Source organism: Mirounga leonina, unplaced genomic scaffold (assembly GCF_011800145.1).
Source record: "Mirounga leonina isolate KUSES-001 unplaced genomic scaffold, KU_Mleo_1.0 Mir_126, whole genome shotgun sequence".
Classification (NCBI taxonomy): domain Eukaryota; kingdom Metazoa; phylum Chordata; class Mammalia; order Carnivora; family Phocidae; genus Mirounga; species Mirounga leonina.
In genome coordinates this window covers 1,908,114-1,929,103 of record NW_023270314.1, presented here as the reverse complement: position 1 = coordinate 1,929,103, position 20,990 = coordinate 1,908,114, and the positions used below count along the sequence as shown (strand labels likewise).

General features: G+C 36.2%; 2 protein-coding genes across 10 annotated transcripts in view; one reads left to right on the top strand and one right to left on the bottom strand.

Moving 5' to 3' along the window:
- Positions 1 to 14,295, top strand: part of ACSS3 (acyl-CoA synthetase short chain family member 3) — a 136,208-nt gene extending 121,913 nt beyond the window's left edge. For 3 of the 5 annotated variants that reach the window (XM_035002064.1, XM_035002063.1, XM_035002065.1), the window contains 3 exons: positions 10,902 to 11,001; positions 11,091 to 11,266; positions 12,072 to 14,295. In XM_035002064.1, coding sequence (XP_034857955.1) covers positions 10,902 to 11,001; positions 11,091 to 11,266; positions 12,072 to 12,140 — 345 coding nt within the window. In that variant the 3' untranslated portion in view covers positions 12,141 to 14,295. Of the gene's footprint in view, positions 1 to 9,619; positions 10,388 to 10,901; positions 11,002 to 11,090; positions 11,267 to 12,071 lie in introns of those variants that run through there. The other 2 variants (XR_004678705.1, XM_035002066.1) reach the window with 2 other exon arrangements.
- Positions 14,296 to 15,808: 1,513 nt separating this feature from the next.
- PPFIA2 (PTPRF interacting protein alpha 2) overlaps positions 15,809 to 20,990 on the bottom strand; it is a 467,879-nt gene continuing 462,697 nt past the window's right edge. For all 5 annotated transcript variants that reach the window (XM_035002058.1, XM_035002061.1, XM_035002059.1 and 2 more), the window contains 3 exons: positions 19,655 to 19,814; positions 18,360 to 18,451; positions 15,809 to 16,336 (listed from right to left, as the gene is read on the bottom strand). In XM_035002058.1, the coding sequence (XP_034857949.1) occupies positions 18,393 to 18,451; positions 19,655 to 19,814 (219 nt within the window). In that variant the 3' untranslated portion in view covers positions 15,809 to 16,336; positions 18,360 to 18,392. The remainder of the gene's footprint in view (positions 16,337 to 18,359; positions 18,452 to 19,654; positions 19,815 to 20,990) is intronic.

Here is a 20,990-nt window from a genome sequence, read left to right as displayed (position 1 = left end):
ATTTTTTTTTAAAGATTTTATTTATTTATTTGACAGAAAGACACACAGCGAGAGAGGGCACAAGCAGCGGGAGTGAGAGAAGGGAGAAGCAGGCTTCCCGCAGAGCAGGGAGCCTGATGCGGGGCTCGATCCCAGGACCCCGGGATCATGACCTGAGCTGAAGGCAGACGCTTAACAACTGAGCCACCCAGGCGCCCCTGGGTGATTTTTTTAAAACATCTATAGTAATTTTCTTTGTTCTGAAGTTAGTTATGTGTGGTAATCACATAGCCATTCCATTTTTTTTTTTTTTTGAATAGCATTTGAATCATTTATTTTTTGCCATCCTTTCATTTGGATCATTATGGATCCATACAGATCCATCATCTAGATTATTATGCTTCCTATGGACTTCTTGTAGATAGCATACAGTTGGGTCTTATTTTTATTTTTATCCAATCTGACAATCTTTATCTTTTAACTGATGTTTTTAGATCATTTACATTTAAACAAATTATTTATATATTTATGCCTATCAGTTTATTAGTTTTCTTTTTGCCTGTTCTTCATTCCACTCCTATACCCCATCTCCTATCTTTTAAGTCATTTCATTCTTTTTTTGTAGCTTCTGTTTCTTTACTGAAAACTTCTGTGTTTCCTTTTATTCCAAGAATGTTTGCCCATTCTTCTTGCGCCATGGCTATTGTTGAGTTTTTAAGACTCATCTTTTGTTAATTTTATACTGAATGTGCAAATGAGGTGTTATGGGTCAAAGACAGATTTCTTGATAATTAGTGTGTCATTGCCCTCTTAGGTTCTAGCCTTCGGTCGCACATAAGTGCCAGACACTTCATAGATGAGAGATGAGGAAGATAATTTTTGTCGGCTTATGAAGAGCAAGGAGACATTCATCTTCCACCCCTCATCAGAAGGTCTCCTTCCAAACATAAGGGCCTTATTCCAAATTCCAACTCTTTGATATGTAAATAAAATCTCTCCAGGAGCCAGATAGCCCTGTGTGTCTCAACTCTTAAAATTTAGAAATGTTTCCAAGTTCTGAGGCTTCATCTTTTTTTTGACATGTAAATACCTAGGAAGCTACTGAGCCAGTCTCCCCAGCACACTGTGAGTTTAACCTAGGGATCTAGTCTAGTCCAGACTTTAATAATTTTGCCTTCCCAGGGAAATTAGAAAAGTTTTATTATCCTTTCAGATCAGAGCCATTAACCTGGCAAACAGCAATAGATCAAATTCTCATGGTATTTGAAAATTCTCAGGAGGCTAGAGGTTTTTATAGGAGCAATGAGGAATCCAGGAAAGTTTTATCCTTCTGCCACCATTATAATAGCTGCATTAAAATTTTTGTCTGATCATTCTAATATTTGGGTCATCTTCGCATTGGCATCTATTGATTGATGGTCTTTTTTCTTAAGAGATGTTTAGGTTTTCCTGATTCCTTTTATGTCCAGTAACTTTAGATTTTTATCCTAGATATTTTGAGTATTACATTATGAGATTCTGGATCCTGTTTAAATCATCTGGATTTGTGTTCTTGTGATTACTTATTTTAGTTAAGAACAGACCACCTGTCCTTACTCACTTTTTGTGAACTGTGGTTCCAATGTCAATTTGATTTTCAGTCTTTGCAGTGCTATTTTGGTCCATCTCACTTGTGTCTCTCCTAGAGGCCAATCTGAAACTTGAGTTAAGTGTTCAGAATCTACACTGTGCTGAATCTGGTTGGATTCATGCATGCACGAATCTGGGGTAGGCTCAGGACTTCATACACAGATTTAAAATATCCCTTTCTCTCCAGCTCCTTCCTCTCCATAATCTACTCTTCACTTTCTGATTTCCAAGGATCCCCATTGCTGTTCTTTTGGGTAAAAAGTTGGGGCTTTGTGTTCCCTGTCTTCTTATCAGGGGTCAATACTGCATGTTGTACGTGCACAGCATCCCTGGGCAGAGGATGAGACTGTCTCTTTGGTAGCACTTGCTTAGTGTAGAGCAGAGCAAATTAGGGATCTACTCAGGGACTGGATAGCTGCTCTTGGGGGGGAGGGGGCAGCAGCGCAAATGGCTCTGAATCTTTCTAGGCTCCCTTAGAGTGTGTGCATGTGTTTGGGGCGGGGGGTCCCTCAGGGTTTCATCCCACAGGCTGTACACCAGTAGTGGAGAAGGGGAAGGACCCTTGCTGGCATTCACTTGGAGCAGGGTGCTGAGAGTCAATATGGTTGTTACAGCTCTGTAGGAAGGAAGAAGGGCACTGCTTCTTTGTTGGTGTTCACCTGGAGCAGGGAGGTAAAATGAAAAGGATTATTTCCCAGATCCTCTGTCCTTTCCCTGGGCCTCTATAAAGGCAGACATTTCTTAGGGCTTTTCTGTCTGCACTTATTGGCAGTTGCACCTTTTGGTCTACTCTAGCACCCAGGCCAGAGTTTATAGGAGGCAAAACAAAGAAAGAAACAAACCATAATGACAGCAAAACCCAAAACCTCCAAAGAAACAAACAAAAAAGAGGGTTGTGTCTCGAGTTCTTATAATTTTAATAGAGTCATCGATCTGGTTTTTTAGCCAGAGTTTTTCATTGCAATTAGTAAAAGTGATAAGATGGAACATATTTATTCCATCTTTTCCAGAACCAAACCCAGAATAACTTTTAAATGGAATAGAGCAAACTGAAGTTTAAATGAAAGACAATGTTTAAAAATAATTCAGTGGAATCAGAGTGTGCAGAATCAAAGTTTAGTTCTCCTTCCTATAATTTGAAGATGGTCACCTTCTTTGAAAGTCATACTTAACCTTCAGCGAAAACAAAATAGCTTAACGCTTCTTGTCATGTCAGCTTTGTGTGTGTGACAATGTAATAGTATTTGAGTAAAAGGAAAGAACTTCTTTATATAATATTTTAGAATAAGTGGCTTTGTGTGCTATCATAATATTATCTTATTTTTAACCTACTGTGAATTTTGTGATAACCTGAAATTGAAATTTACACTTCATGTATTTTGGTGTGTTGGCAAAAGGTGGTTCTGGTTGCATGAACTTTTAATTTCTTGCCTGTAGGAGATTACTTCTAATATTCACCTGCATTTCTGGCAGAGACAGCTAATCAAAATATGGAGATTACATATGCAAGGCTTTTATAATCAGTCAAAGTTCTTGGTTCTCTCTTTTATTTTTAGAACAAAAAGACAAGTGTCAACCTATTTAAATATATGCTTTAATATGTTTCTACTGACATCCTTTTCACTGTATGTAATCAGAGAATGAGGCAGGCAGAAGGTAGGCAGTAAAATGACAAAATTGAAAAAAAAAAAAGCATGCTAGAATCAATAGTTTCCAACAGGAATTTTGTCACTAGGTCTTGGAGTACTTACAGCACGTAATAGGACACCTGTCAGCCTTAAAGCCTTCTTGAAGTGAACGTCTCCCTTTATATGAATTAAATGATTAACTCTATCATATATTTATGTCTAATAAGGAAGTTAATACCTCAATTCATATCAGGTTTGTCTTCTTTATGTTGGCATTTGTTAGAGAGTTTTGAACTAACATTCTTTACTGGATTTTTCTCACCTCCTAGCAAAATTGCTTAACATTGATAATTAATGTGTATGTTTTTACATACATATTTTTATTGGTTTTATTGATGACATAACCAACATTTATTAAAGGGCCAAAGCTTACTTTATTTGTAAATGCTTTCCAGGACTCTCACCAGGATTCTCAATTGTCAATTCTGAATGTTGGATTCCACTTTGAGTTTTTGAAGTAGGATTTGAGGGTCTTAATTCACGGGACTCTCATTTGTAATAACTAAAAATAGACTGAATGTTGTTTTTATATAGTGTGAAAATCTGTGTCTTTCCAGTTTCTTAAAGTAAAATATGACAAGTGCATTACCTTACATAAGACTAAATCAAACAAATTCTATTAAAATTACTACATTAAACACATTTCAGGAAACTGTATGTTCTTTTCTGTTCTCATCATAAGAAAACAGTTCTAGAATAGCTTTTATAAATTTAAGAGCATCTTATCCTTGCAGATCTCAACACATGTAAGGGCCTTCTGTAACTATTAAGTAATAATCATATCTATTTGAAAAGTTGATTAATGTTTGAGAGCCTGGCATCTAGCCAGACACTTGGGATACTTCAGTGGAAGTTCAAAGTGTCCTTAAAAAAACTGGGTCTGAAATCTGCTAATTCAGGCCTTATGAGCCCAAATTACTAGGAGCTAATGTGGTCCTTCTTACTTGGTTCTCTTTCACTGTTGTGGTCAGGCTTTCATGCAAAGACACCTCCAGGGAACAAATTAGTATCCCTGGTTTCATTCTTTCACTTGTAGTTTAAGTTTCATTTTGCTAAATAATCCAACTAGTATCCTTGGGAACTGTTAAAATACGGCACTTAAATCCTAGAGCAGTGTTCATTGTTTGCCCTTTGGCAGGTTATTCGAACCAAAGTTTCACTGTTTGTTTTCCAGGTTAGCTATTTTGTTTGCTATTTTTAGGAGTGATTTCTTCAGGATTGAATATATTTCCATAAAGTGTGTATTCAGCAAAGATGCCATGTAATTTCACTTCTACCCAGCATTAAATGACTACTGGTTTTAAATAGTTGTAAAATTGCTGAATATTTTCCTGAGTACAAATATGAATATGATGATAATGTGGAATCTAACAGTTTCCTAGATGACTCCAATATCAGAGGGAATGAAGAAGCATTCTTCTTCCCACTGCAGAGGCAATCTCCTACCAAAGACTGGATCCTGCATCTTATGAAGGTGCTTGATTTAAACTAATACTTCTAAAATTAAAATACTTAAAAACATAATTGAAAAATCTGTGTAATTCAACCCACTAAAGTCATAGAATCTTTCAAATCCATTAAAATATACACAAAAATGAGAGTACCCCCTTCAAGCTCTATTACAAAGCTGTAATCATCAAGACAGTGTGGTACTGGCACAAAAACAGACACATAGATCAATGGAACAGAACAGAGAACCCAGAAATTGACCTTCAACCCTACGATCAACTAATCTTCGACAAAGCAAGAAAGAATATCCAGTGGAAAAAAGACAGTCTCTTCAACAAATGGTGTTGGGAAAATTGGATAGCCACATGCAGAAGAATGAAACTGGACCATTTTCTTATACCATATACAAAAATAGACTCAAAATGGATGAAAGACCTAAATGTGAGACAGGAATCCATCAAAATCCTAGAGGAGAACCCAGGCAGTAACCTCTGTGACCTTGGTCGCAGAAACTTTTTGCTAGACACGTCTCCAAAGGGAAGGGAAACAAAGGCAAAAATGAACACTGGGACTTCATCAAGATAAAAAACTTCTACACAGCAAATAAAACAGTTGACAGACCCAAAAGACAACCAACAGAATGGGAGAACATATTTGCAAATGTCTATTCAGATAAAAGGCTAGTATCCAAAATCTATAAAGAACTTATCAAACTAAATACCAAAGAACTAAAAATCCAATCAAGAAATGGGCAGAAGACATGAACAGACATTTCTCCAAAGAAGACAAATGGCCAACAGACACTTGAAAGAGTGTTCAACATCACTCGGCATCAGGGAAATACAAATCAAAACCACAGTGAGATACTACCTCACACCAGTCAGAATGACTAAAATTAACAAGTCAGGAAATAACTAATGTCGGCTGGGATGCAGAGAAAGGGGAACCCTCCTACACTGTTGGTGGTAATGCAAGCTGGTTGTAGCCACTCTGGAATATAGTATGGGGGAGTCCTCAGAAAGTTGAAAATAGAGCTACCCTATGACCTAGCAATTGCACTACTAGATATCTACCCCAAGGATACAAATGTAGTGATCTGAAGGGGCACCTACACCCCAATGTTTATAGCATCAATGTCAACAATAGACGAATTATGGAAAGAGCCCAGATGTCCATCAACAGATGAATGGATAAAGATGTGGTGTGTATATATATATATATATGCACACACACAGTGGAATACTACTCAACCATCAGAAAAATGAAATCTTGCCATTTGCAACGATGTGGATGGAACTAGAGGATAAACAAAATAAGTCAGTCAGAGAAAAACAATTATCATATGATCTCTCTCATATGTGGAATTTAAGAAACAAAAGCATAGGATCATAGGAGAAGGGAGGGAAAAATAAAACAAGGTGAAATCAGAGAGGGAGGCAAACCATAATCATAAACTCTTAATCATAGGAAACAAAGTAAGGGTTGCTGGAGTGGAGGGGGCTTGGGCGATGGGGTAACTGGGTGATGGACATTAAGGAGGGAAGGGGTTTAGTGAACACTGGATGTTATAGAAGACTGTTGAATCACTGAACTCTACCTCTGAAACTAATAATACACTATATGTTAATTAATTGAATTTAAATTAAAAAAAAATTTAAAAGACAGTGGAAAATGCTATCAAATTTGAGTGGGAAAGGATTTTAAATAGTAACTCTACATATAGTTAATCTATCAATCAAATTTGACAAAATAAATACATTTTCAAGATATAAGGACAAAGAAGATTTACAGATCATCCCTATCCACTATGAATAAATGATGCTTGGAATATTACAAAATAAGAAAAAAATGCGAGAGAAATAATACCATAAGACAAGAAGCATCTCAGTATCACAAGAAAGGATTGTGTACTGCATACTGCTAGCCTGGGAAAAGACCAAAATTCAAGATTTGATGTATAGTTTCTCCTGAACACATATCGCTTTCACACCATCCTAAAGGCAAAAAGTCGTAAGTTGGAACCATTGCACACTTTTGGTGAGACAGTTATCTCTCAAGTTGTATCATTTTTTCAGTTCTTAACTGTCAGTTAATCACGGATGCTTTATGGATTGTACCTGGAGGACATATACGAAAGTGGCTTTTGATATTTTTACCCCCATAGGACATTTGTTTGGCTTCTGTCCCTTAAATGTTGCCAAGACATACTTTGATGCTTTCCTTTTTAATGACTCAGTTGTTGAAATCATAATTTGGCATGTAAATATTACTTGTGGAGCCAACATAGAAAGCTGTATCCCTCCCTTTATGGCATCATTTTAATGCTGATTAATATTTTATCCACTATAATAATGAACTTCATTTACAGATGACATAAAATTCTGGTAAATGATTATGTTGTTCACAGATTTTTAAGAGTTTGTCCACAAACTAGACAAAAAATCTGAAACTTTGATATTGTAGAGAACTGTGTTATATATTACTTTTGAGTTTAAAATACTCAGCCCATATGGAAAAGCAGTCAGCGTTTTCCCAACCACTTCTAAACATACTAACACTGAGGATGGAAACATGGCGAAATTAAAACAATAAGGTGAAAGAAGGGCAAACTACAAGATTTGCTGTTTGATTTAGTTAAAATTATACCAGTTAGGTGACAAAATACCTGGATGATCGATTTTTTTTAATAGTAATTTAAACAGATACATTGGCATTTTTTTTTAAAGATTTATTTATTTATTTGAGACAGAGAGAATGAGAGAGAGAGAATACATGAGAGGGGGAAGGGTTAGAGGGAGAAGCAGGCTCCTCGCCAAGCAGGGACCCCGATGCGGGACTCAATCCAGGGACTTCAGGATCATGACCTGAGCTGAAGGCAGTCGCTCAACCAACTGAGCCACCCAGGCCCCCAGATACATTGGCATTTTAAAAACTAGGAGAGGCTTATGGCACCAGTGAAAACTTTAATAATTTTTTTTTTTTTTTGACAATCAAAACTCTGGTTAGGCAGGTAAAATTTTTTCTGTACTCCTTAAGGGAATCCTAAATCGGAATCAGAGCAATGGGCCTACCAAGTTTATATCCTATCTGCTATAGACAAAATATTCTCTTCCAAAGACTGTGACTGACTCTACTAACTACCAGTACAAATCTCTGGCAATAAATATTTGTCTCTAAGCATATGGACCTAAACTGTAAATAAAATCTTAATAAATGGGAAAGCTGTTGAAAGCACTTTGAGAGTTCAGATTGAAGCCCTGGGAGAAGATGGTGGTGTATGGCCTGTATCGTTGGTGTTTTGCAGAAGCTTTTTAGTGAGGCCCAATTAATGGAGGATGAGGTGCATATCTCTGTCTCAGCAATGAAGTTAATAAAATGTACAGCACAAAAGTCATTTAACACATACTATCCTCAGCAGTATAAGAGTCAAAAACTATGTGGATGGCAACTCTTACACCTCAGTCCTTCAACGTGGATGGTAACAAGAGGATCGAGGAGGTGTTGATTTCTGTTTCACTAGGGGCTGTGTCAGGTGGTGCACAGGCTACTAGTTCACCGAGTCTTCCAGGACCTCAGAGAAGAGACAGCTCATTTTCAACTTGGCATAATTAAAAGAAAGAAGAATTCACGGAAACTTTGGGACTTGAAAGTGGCGTGTCCTAGATTCTGTGGGTTTTTCTCCTATCTCTCCGGTTGTGCCTTTTTAGTCTAGTTTGGCAGGTCCTCCTTTTTCATGTAGCCGTTAGATGGTGGCGTTCCTTAAAGCTCTCACTCTTCTCACTGCTTTCTCCCTAACTGATCTAATCAATGTCTATAGCTTTCATTACCATCTCTGCATTTAGTGACATTCAAATGTGCATCTCCAGATTAAGACTCCCATCAGATTCAACTCCTCCACTCAGATATCTCCAAGGTGCTTCTGTGGAACATCTCTAAGATTTGATACATGATCATTCCTTCCAAGCCTAACCTTCACTAGTATTTTCTGGCTTAGAAAATGGCACCACTATCCAATCAGCTGTTCAAGCCAAAAAGCACAGAATCATCCTTAGCTTCTCTACCTTCTTCTTGCCCCATATCCAATTTATCATAAAATTGTGTTCATTTTACCTCTAAAGAAACTCTAGAATCTTCATACCCACTGTCATAGCCTTGGTCTACTATGGTAGCCTCATGGGCGATTTCAACAAACTGTAATACTCACCCTTAACAATCCTCTATTTGTTCTCTACAATGAACCCAAAGTAAATTTGTTTTTCAAAATACACTCTGAAGTAAAAGAAGCCAATGAAAAGACTACATACTATATGATTCCAGCATTCTGAAAAAGGACTTTGGAGACTCTGAGAAGATCAATGTTTGCCAACAGCTAGCAGGAAGTAAGAATAAATAAGCAGAGCACAGGAGATTTTTTAGGGCAGGGAAACTATTCTGTGAAATGCAATATAATGGTGGACACACATCATAAAACCCACAGAATGTATAACACCAAGCGTGAACTCTAACGTCAACTATGGCCTAAGGTGAGAATGATGTGTTGATGTTGGTTCATCAATTCTAACAAATATGCCACTCTGGTGAGGGATTTTGAGAGTGGGGGAGGCTGCGCATATATGGAAGCAGGACATATATGACAAATCTCTGTGCTTTCCACTCAATTTCGCTGTGAATCTAAAACTACTCTAAAAAATAAAGTCTATTAAAAAAAAATCTTGTCTCTCCTCAACTCCCGAAAATGCTTTATTGCCTTTCCAGTGTTACTAAAATAAATTGGAAGTCCTTAGCACAGCCCCTCTCTACCTCTACACCTTCATCTCTTCTTGCTCCTTTCTCAGTCTTGTTCTCTGCTTTCCCTCCACATTAATCTCTTTCAGGTTTGAATGGTTTGTGCCTAGTCCTTCCTCAGGGCTTTGCCCCGCCTCTCCATCTTGCCTAATCAGCATCTACTCATCCTGTAAACCTGAACTCATTGTCATTTCCTGAAGGCTTCTCTGAGACCGGTATTTATCCTCCTGCTTTTGCCATATATTTCCTATAAAAACCCGTTTTTTTGACTACTTCTGCTATGGCTTTCATAAAAACCAGGCTAGCTCTCCAGAACCCTTATCACTTTTATATTTAAACATTCATAATACTAAGTACTCGTGATTGTTTATTAATATTGCCCTCATCCATTAGGCTGTAAGCACCCTGAGATGGTGCTCCACCTGTTTTTGCTCACCACTGGGCCTAGTGCAGTGGTTGGAACAGAGAAGGATTTAGTAACTGTTTGTTGAAAGAATGAGAAGTGCCAAATGAGCTGTTGGTATATTGCCCACTGTTTTCTCTAGCTATTAGAGATTTGCAGTCACTGAAAGACCCATCACTCTCTCAGAAGAGGATATTTTGAACAATCATTTAAAAGTACCATCACGGTAGAAATGCTTTTTTAACCCTAAGCTTCTGTATTTCATGTGGTTACTCTATGGGTTCTTGTGATTCCAGATAGATAGCTGCTTTGTTCTTTAAGATATTTAGAGCTCAGGGTAAGCAGTATGAAAATGATTCCTTGACAGGGGTGATTATCCGATGTCAGAGCTTCATGCCATGCCCAGCCTTTTCTTTCAAGTCGGAAAATCCTCTCTGGATGGGTGGTCACTCAACAAAAGAAATGCTCTGTTCATTGCTCAGTAACAGATACAGAAATAAAATCACCGTTTAGTCATGGGGCTGCCTTGGATTTCTCTGGAGAGTCCGCTTATGGTAGCCAGCACTGAAGCCAGATCACCATGAGGTCATCTGCTTTCGGATGCCCACTGCAGTTTGTTTCCATGTAGTGACTGCTGCGTATTTGCCCCCGACCCCATTAATGAGCAAGTGAGACAAAGAAGCAGTTCCCTCACTTTCCAGGTAAGCAAAGCAATTTGTCTTAATTACAGTTAGCCTTTACTGAGTGACTACCATGGGGGTCCTAACAGTTCTCTCACCCCAGTTTTAATGATAGGAATTGTGAATCAGCAGTGATTTCCACACAGGCAACTAGCTATAGGTTTTAGGTTTTCAGTTCTCTGACATGTACTTTTTTCCCAATTGAAATACATACATACGTGTGTGTGCATATATATTCTTATATATGCACACATATATTTTCTAAATGGATGCTTTTCCTTCTTACAGTCAGTCCTTTCCCACGGTACTGTGGCCGACTGCGCTGTTGTCGGCAAGGAAGATCCTTTGAAAGGTCATGTGCCCTTAGCGCTCTGTGTGTTGAGAAAAGGTGAGAAAGCTTTGTCCTTCCTGAGTGTTTGAGCCCTGAATGATTAACGAAGGTTAATTCAATTCTTATCATCTGGACTTTCTCCCTAGATATAAATACAACAGAGGAACAAGTTTTGGAAGAGATTATAAACCATGTGAGACAGAGCATTGGCCCTGTGGCTGCTTTTCGAAATGCAGTGTTTGTCAAACAGTTACCCAAAACGAGGTCTGGCAAAATTCCCCGGTCGGCTCTGTCTGCCCTCGTCAATGGCAAGCCCTATAAGGTAAATTATCAAAAATGTTATATGCCAGGTTCTGAAATATTTCTCCCCCACTTCTTTGGCATTAACATTTTTTTAATGTTAAGGGGGAAACTGCATAGCCACTCTCTAGGAATGAGGGTTGTGGAAACACAGATTAATTAACACCATATGCTTCGAGTACCAGTGTGTGGAAGTACTTTTACTATTAGTAAATACGTCAGTTAAATTCCAACAACTTGTGGGAACGCAATCTTACTGAATTAAAGATACAACTTCCTTCATTGTAGTCATTAATGTCTATTACTGAATGAGAAAGCAAACAATTGAGGCTGGTTATGCATGCTTAAGCAGTTCTAACTGGTGCATATGCTAATTATGTCTCCTGTTCTGAGTGAAAATTATTTTGGCAAACATTAGGCTAATTCAAGTATATATATTCTTCGAATTTTGGTGCACTTTATATGTGCATAGATATACATGTCTTTAATCCTCAAGATCTAACAGAAAGTGAGGCAACAGTAAATAGTAGTTGTAAATACAAATATATATATATATATATTTCTAGAGAGGCACATAGAAAGGCTCATTAGAGGGATTCTAGAGAAATTCCACTTAGGACCTATAGTTTTGCTAACTGAACAGTTTATTACTCTGGAAGACTATATATACATTTTAAAATATTAAATTTGGAGTCCCCTTTTTTGAACATTTCTATATGCCTTTATAAGAAAATGGAGAATGCAGTATTGCAGGTAATTGTTTAATTATAGGGAGAGGGAAAGGGGTTCAAGGAAGAGCATTCACCTGACTCATATTTTCTTTCCAGATAACACCTACAATTGAAGACCCCAGCATTTTTGGGCACATAGAAGAAGTGCTGAAGCAGTCATCATGACTTTTTTCCCTATTTTGAGTCAATTTGAATCCATTTTCTAACTGGAGTCAAATTTTTGGAATTATTTCCCATAAATAAATATTTAAATAGAAATTGCAAACTGAAATACGAATTGTAAAGCTTGGTCTAAAAAACAATACTTGAAGCCTAGTGAAAGACCTGTGCCTTCTGTTTGATTAGATCCAAAGAGCATCTTTTTCAGTTGCCTATAACATGGCTCCTTAAAGGTTGTCTAGCACTTTAAGAAAAATATATCTAATGTATGATTTTTAAAAACTGAACCCCCCAAATATTTTAATTGAAAGAGACACATTAATATAGAGCTACTTCCTGAAATGAGGAATCTCTAGCTTTGACCCAAAACCTAAAACTCAAGTTGAAGTCCAAAAATAATTATCATTTTTCTTACAGAAATTCTGAGTATTTTCTAATATTCTTGAGATGTCCCCATGCCCCGTTATTTTAAATGAAATTGATAACATGGGAGGTTTTAGGTAATCATCTAGACAGATGATTTTCTAGATAGGAGGATCTGTCTCGTCATACATTTCCTGAGGGAAGGTTGGATACCAGAGTACAGCTCTGCCTTCAGGCCATTTTTAGTGAAGGAAAATCACATGCCTGACAGATCCTAGAGGTCATTTAATCCGATCTCTTTGTCATGGAGATGAGAGCTGTTTGGAGTTCCTCCTCCTGTCTCAGGTTCTTAAACTGTACACTTAATGATTCCAGCTTCCTATCAAAACAAGCAAATGACACAGAAATGGGGTAAACTGACAAGGAAAGTTCTTAAGGAAGAAATGTAAAAGTTTTTACATTATGCTAAAGACCAGGAATTTTTAAGAAACCCCAAATCCAGATTTTTATGTGAAATCTCTAATTCTTAAATAATAACTCACTAAAAAAAAATATTGTGACCTCCAAACACATTTTTCCATTTAAACTTATAGAAAAGTATTGAGAAATTAAGAAAAGTAATTGAAAATGAGTCTTTGTTACTAAGCTTATGATAATGTGCCAGTTAGCCAGAGTAACTTGATAGAGTTAAATATGTGATTTACTTAGGATTACTTAGGATTCTACCTGATATCAGTTATCAAAGAATACATTTAAAGTAAAAAAATATACCATGCTCACTGAGTCTTTGATGGTGCTCAAAGTATTTCCCAATCTTTCAGTCCATCAGGAACATTATTTTTAAGAGTAGCTGTCCTAACGTAATAGTCTGGGCACGAAATATACTTGAGAGATAACACGTAAGAGCTTATTTACTTGTTTCATAAAAATTACTTACAACCAGTGTAAGACATTCTGAAAATGATAGCTTTTTTTTTGGACCATAGGCTGTATAAATAAATGGCTTCTCAAAGGAAGGTCCTGTTTGCTTAAATTGGTTTCTTGGTTGTTTATACCTGAAAAAATATAGTCAGCTAACTGTTCTCTTTAGTTTTTTTAGTAGCCTGAATTAAACCAACTAGATAGACATTCAACTTATAATTTGAAGCTGTCGGGTTCCTTAAAGTGTCTTTTCTCTTGGGTACATTTTACTCATAATCACAACTGTAATCTTAACAAATAATAACATTTTTAATGTTTAAAATGTATTACCTTATTTTTTCATATAAGATTCAGTTAATTTGAAATGGCACATTCTTTAGCTCAATGCATATCATCGTTCATTTGCAAGGTGTAAACAAAGGCATGTGTGAAAGGTACATCTGTGGGATCTCTTGCACATTTGTCCTGCAATCAATTCTGAAGGGGCACATTAGCAATCAGGCTTGAGTTATTTTCCAGTTGAGTGGGATTGGAAAACGGTGCATGAGGCTGGAGAAGAAATACTGTTACTTTCATTGATGAAAAGTGGGGCAAGAAAGATACACTTGAGTTGTCGATTGCCTAAAATTTGGGAGGAAAAAGAAAAGGAATTTTCTATTTCAGACTTACCATAAAGCACTTTCACTAGATTGTACCTAAAATATTCTGGATTAAATATATATTTAAAAATAACAATATAATGTTACTAAAAATACAGTCATATTTAAATGTGCTGAAATAAAGTCTGCATGGCCTTCTTTTGATATTTCCATGTAAATTTTTACTGTAAGACATTGGAAAAATTTAAAGATGTTCTTTTAAAATCTATGGAAAAGTGTTTTCCAATTGAGTTATTTTGTTCAAGACAATACATTAAATATATAAAAATTAGACCTGCTTTACATTTCAAGAGCACTTTTATTTATATAAAATTTTATTTGAGAACAGGCTCTCATCATTACAAATGTGAAAATTCATAAAGTTAATAGATGGCCAGAAGGAAAACTACTGAGATTCTGAGCTTAAAAATCCAAATTAAATGGAGTTTAGAATCTGGCAGAAATTATATTATACGTTGAAGAGTATTTTATACTTTTTTTTGAGGGAACAGGTAGGTCTTTTTATTGCTCTACATTAGAGTCTATTATAAACGATTACTATTTCTTACCAGATGATCTCTAAAGGGGAGAAACTGATTATGTGATTAAGTCATGTATTGAGAGTAGATACAAATCATTTATTATAATATCATAGTTTCTATATTACATTTCATTTCCTTAAGTCAAGATCCCCATGATCAGATGAGCTTAGAAAGCTCTTTCCCATTGTTTCTGCTCAGGCAACATTTCTAGAAAATTTAAAATCACCTTCATAAGCAAGTTTAGGGCTCCCTCTTGTGGCAGACTCACTATTGAAGATAAATATTAGATTGAGAGTCGCTAAAAGGACAATTTGCATTATGGTTCAAGTAAATTGTTAAACATTAGGTGACTAGAAAACAAAGATTAAACAGAGAACTGGAAGTATTTTTTTTTTTATTGACAATGGAAAGGGTTTCTGTTACCATTACCTTTCGACTGAATCTGTTAAACAAAAACAGACATCAAAACAAATGTAATGTACGTGCAAACATAGCAAATTAAATACAAAAAGGAAATTACTAATGACAGGTCTTGCGCTTCATAAGATCAAGCAGCAGAAAATCAGCAGTTAGATAAATGGTATTATTAAATAGGTTTTTACTTTGAAATCTCCCATATAAACAAAGAATAAACAACAGTAACACCACCAAATAAAGCCACAGGGAAGAGATTACTCTTCTATACTTTTATACACTATATATGTTAATCATTCTGTCTTTCATTTATTTCCTCTGATAAGACTGACTTCAGGGAAGTCGCAACAAGGCCATCTTGGCTAGAAGCTTATAACATTATACATGAGTCTGACTAATGCCCTGTTACATTGACAAAAGGGAAAGGTTTCTGGGTTTTGTTTTGTTTTTTTTTTTCAATGGAAATGAGCCTCAGACTCCGCAGTGGTTGACATTCACTGAACAGTGCTGGCTGGCGGTTCAAGATATCTGATGAACATGTGGTTCTTAGTAAAGAAGTTTTTTTTCTTTTTTGACTTGGTCCACAGGTAGCAAGAGAAGATAATGTTTATTCCTTATAAATTTTTTTAAAGAATTGCTTTTGACTCTTGTAAACAGTTTAGCTCTGTTTTGTATTGAAAAGGAGATCAAGCCATCACAGTGCTATTTCTAAAGATTTAGGACATCCCTGATTGCCTTTAAAGGACTATTTTTGGCTCCAGTTCCAGGTTAAATCATTCCTTTTTACATGATCAGAGGCAGGTTTTCAGCTTTAAGTATTGACAGACTTGAAGGAGAAACATATCGATTTGACTGTTACAATTCAAAAACTGTAAAAATGGTGGGATGGTAAAATACAAACAGTACTTGGGATTGTCAAATGTTTGCACTCGAGACTCCATGAACCATATATTTTATTTTTTTAAAAATCATATTTATATCCATTTACAGAAGACACATTTAAAAAGAAATACATACACAGTAATACATAAATGCGTAGTATATTACAATAAAACATGAAAAAACAAGTGGCTCCATTTCATAAAAGCCTCTGTTGTACAGAATGTAGGATGTGGATGATGCTTATTATTCAAATGACTTAAGCATTTTCTTACAATTGTAGTAAACTAATCAAACTTAATATCTGACTCCCCCCAGATCACATTTTCAGCTTAATAAGTCATTACTTGGGGTTGTGTCCTTAGAATTCAGTCTTCACAAAGGTTTTCACTGTTCGTCTTCTGAGATGGTAGTGCACTTTAGGTAGAGTAGACGGAAAAGACATCTAAAATATTTAATGCACAGCGTTAGTCTACCCACAGCTCCCAGCCTGGACAATCCCCCTCTGCCACTGTTGGTGATCTCCGTGCAGCCTGCCTATGTCTGCCCTGGGAGCCCGTGCCCAGAATGTCAGCTAGGATCTGACCGAGAGCTGTAGGTAATTAACATTTGCTCTTCTCCGATTTTGTGCAGGCCAACTTAATAAGTAACAAGATTTGCTCGAGTTTGTGGAAAGCATGGCGGTAAATAGAAACAAAGGTATTCACAGAAAATGTGAGCAATCCTTTTGAAAAATTTAGAGCTTGTTCATCAGTAAATTTGGTTGAGTTGGCCTTTTCCATGGAAGAGAGTCATATTTGAGTTCATACCTTTTAGAGCTCTTAAAAAGACACCTTTGTTTAACTGTGACAAAAACATAATGGTAATAAATGACATATTTTAAGGGATCTGGATCAGTGATGTGGCATCACTGATTCTTTCCTGTGATAATATACTTAGGAAAAGCTCACAGTTTCTCTTCCCGACACAAATGAAACAATAAATGATATGTTCTGAATTCTTCTAATAACAAAAGTGCTAATAGAAATTGGTTGTCCTAGATTAGGTTATTGTAAATAAATATGTTTATCCCATTTAATGGTAAAAACTGGGAAATGTGAACTAGAGTGCCATGCACAAAATACAGACTGCAAATAGTTAAAGAGTAATTCTATCCATCAGTCAGGAACTAAGAAGCAAGCACTACTCAACATATTAAATAGTCATTTGTAAATTAGTGAAGTATTCAGTTCCTGGGGAAATTATCATGTAGAAGCTATTACAAACAGTATTTTGGAAAGCCTCTTATTTAGCCGAATCATTATATACTTTAGATCATGCCTAATTAGATGCCAAATTGTATACCATAATTAAATTTTTAATGTTAGGTTTTACATTCTGAAATTAAATCTCTTATCAGAAAGCTTTTTGTTTTATCAGCAGCTTCAAATACTGACCCAAATAAGGCAGCTACCAGCTCCCATATTAGGCCCCAAAGACCAACAATAAATTGCATGGAGCTTTTAGTTCAAGGCAATGAATAAACAGCACAAGATGAGCTGTTCCTCTGCCTATAACTGCTTCCTCTTCCCATCCTTGTGCACATATTGGGTTCTAAATATTGCTCTAAAAATTATTTTTCCAAAATATTAATTTATTATAAATGGTGAATATTTTGGTAAAACTCAGTTTTAGGTTAAAAAAGTTTCATGAGCACTTGACATTTATAATCCAGGAAACTACAGTCTTACCACCAAATGTTTTTCAGTCAAACTCCATTTTTATATGGACTTGAAAGTAGATTTCATCAGCTAAGTATTTCTCTAAATACAAATGCCTGCATCTTATGATGATATAATCAAGGTTTTAGTCCTATTTGCCATTCTTATAATTTCACTTTGTTCCTATGCTGTAAGCCCCAGCTACTTAAAACTCATATTTGTTTTCAACAAATATAAATCACAGCGATGAAAAACAACATGCAAAAAGTTCAAAATTGTCAGTTACCCTTTTGTTTTTAATAATAAACAACCTCTAAGTCATTTTCCTGTCTCTGCTATTTGACTCTGTGTACCAACTAGAATCAATCTCTGCTTACTTCAGCTTCCCCTACATAAAATATTCACTTAGAAGTGTGTCATTCTGAAGGTGCCAAACTGTCCTCAGTAAAATGCTACGTGCATCCATATAAAATGCTACTCAAAAGCAGGTGACGGTGGCTGGGGCTGTGACCTGCTGATGTGTAATGAGATAGTGCCAGGCCGCCAACAGTGGGACCTTACATCAGTCAAAGCAGGCAGATGGTGATCGGAAAGACCAGATTCAGAGCTACGATACTAAGACTTGTCTTCTACCCTCTAGCGATCCAAGAGGGTGATCTCCCTTCTGGACCGCTAGGCCATCCCAGAGAGTATCGTGTATATTTCCTACTCTATGTAGGTTCCACTTTGGGGTGGTTTGTCTTTTGTCAGCCGAGGAAAGCTACTCACAGCAAGTCAGTGCTGCCTCCTTTGTGTGGCTTGTCAACATGAGTATGTGCGAACAGTGGAGTTCTCTAACCTCTGCAGTCTTGATGAAGCAACTGCAAACGGAGAAAAGTGCTTTAGAGGAACTTGGATGATGGAGTACAGAATCTCAGATGAGAAAGATGATCCCCCGCGTAAAGGGATCCTGAACATATTAGTAGACCTTCTTTCTTTCAGACATAGGCCACTCACATCCCTTCCCACTAGACCAAGTTACTAATGAAAATTTATTCCAGTGTGATTCAACTGTGCTTTCGGGTTGTTGTGTGGTCCTCCTTAGATGAAGACTGTAACAAAAGCAGCTCCCCACGGTGCTTCTGTTTTTGAAGCGAAGATTGCTCCTAGAGAATTCAGGATAGTGGATTTTTTTCCCCTCCAGGTATTAAAGAGCTTCTTCACTAATTTTAATCACATTAGATTCCTCATGAATTCTGTTAGCATGTTCCATAATATCTACACGTGAGAAGACGTGTAGATCAGAGATCACGGTCTATATCGGAACTAATTTTAAGGGCCATGAGAGCTATAACCTTGAACAGCAATAATGACTCTGGGCAATTGTCTTAATAAAGAGAGAGGGAATCTATTTTTTTTTAATGCCCCCCAAATAGAAATAACTTTGTGACTACTATTTCAAAGTGGTCTCTCCTTCAGAATGGCTGTTTTCCTTTGTGAAGTATTATGTAACACAAGTCTAATGTCCACAGAAGGAAATAATACTAATTGGGAAATTACTGTTGGCTTTGTGTTTGTTTAATTCTCTTCTCATAGTTGTGCTTGTTTATTTAAGGCCTTCTGCCTTGGTCAGAGGTGAAAAGATCTGATAAGTCTGGGTTTCTAAGACAAAATATAAAACTCACAATATTCAAACACGTAGGGTGACCACAGAGTTAATTTCCATCCACTAAGGACCATTAGTCCAAATCCAACCTCTAACTAAACAAATTCTTTACTTTGAGAATAGAAGAGTAAAGAAACACAAATCATGCAGATGAGTATTGTTCTTCCTAGATGTGGACATTAGCCAAAAATTGTCCTTTTTAGGATTTTCTAAATTCTTTTTAAAAATGTGAACGAGGTGCCATGGGTTCATGCATTAGCCGTTTACAAGAGTTTGGTTTTTGATGAAAGCAAAGTAAACTTCAAGCAGAGCAAACCAACTTAAGAGTTCCAGAAAGCTATGCAAGGTCAGAGAATGATACTAGCATTTGCTAAACTGGTATTTTTACTTTATAAGCAGAAATGCAAAACTACTATACCATCCGTTGTCATTTTCCTCGATTGCCCAGATGTTGTGGTTAACCTGAATCCAGCCGGTAATGTTTCTGAGGACCCAGGCATCATGCTGATTCCATGTACCTCACGGGGGGGAAACTGTCTTCTCCATGTTGACCCACGCCTGAAATTCTTGTCATCACTCTGCCAATATAGAATTATAATTTGATGGGATGATAACAAGTAAACTAGTCCAGGTACTTAAAAATGTGTGCTTAGAAACATGTAATATTAATGATTAATATTAATGATTAATATTCAGTCTGTAAAGCATACATATGGAATATTGTGCTTTATTTTGAGAGTTCTATGATTCCAAAATGATAACACAGGAGATTTGCAACAGAAATGTTTTTATAAAAATGTTCCTGTGACTTCAAATCTAAGGTTTGCTCTCTATAAAAGTAAACAGTTTTGAAAATCTAAAATAAAACCTCAAAAGTTTCTCTGAAAAGAATATTAGCTGTTCTTTGTTACACTGTAAGCCAACTCATTTTACTGTATGAGATGACATACTTAGTTTAAAAAGTGTTAGGCAAACTGCGTTTGACTCACAGACTTGAACTACTTCTTGAATTTTACTTTTATGTAAAAAAGAGAAAGGGAAAAGCTATATTTGATATAGCCTGGATCATATGAAACACTACAGCCTATAGTCTATGTAAGAAACTCTAAATTTGTCATTCATCAGATTTCAGCTGATACTGAATTAACTTGTAGTTTACTGAAAAACCTGCGCAGCCTGGAAACCATCCTTTTAATAAATCCATGTGCTCCTTAGATGCCACTAAAAGCATATTATAATTCTGTTTGCTGTTTTACAAGTGTAATTCTATATCATAATGATATACTCTCTTTCCTCTCTGTGCATACACAAAGTATCTCCTCGGATACAATGAACTTTCTCTAAATTTGTGAGGAATGCTATGTAACCGAGTGTCGAACTAGTAGTAGTCTTTATTAAACACAAATTATTCTTTGTGTCAAATTCTAAGAATATATTAATCATTCCACATAGATCTTATCTTCTTATACCATTAAGTTTCTTATCGAGGCAATGACTGTGCATTCCCTGAAGTTATAGCTCAGTATGTGGGGTTGACCCTACCAGCTCAGGTGATTTCACTTTGGCTCAAATTATCACTGTTATAGAGGAGTAAAATTATAAGGTACTCTTCATCATAGATTGCTAATTTAACTGATATTCAGAGTCATTTTGGAAAAGAAGATTTATGAAATTATATATATATATATTACATATATATATAGTTTATATATATATTACATATATATAGTTTATATATATATTACATATATATA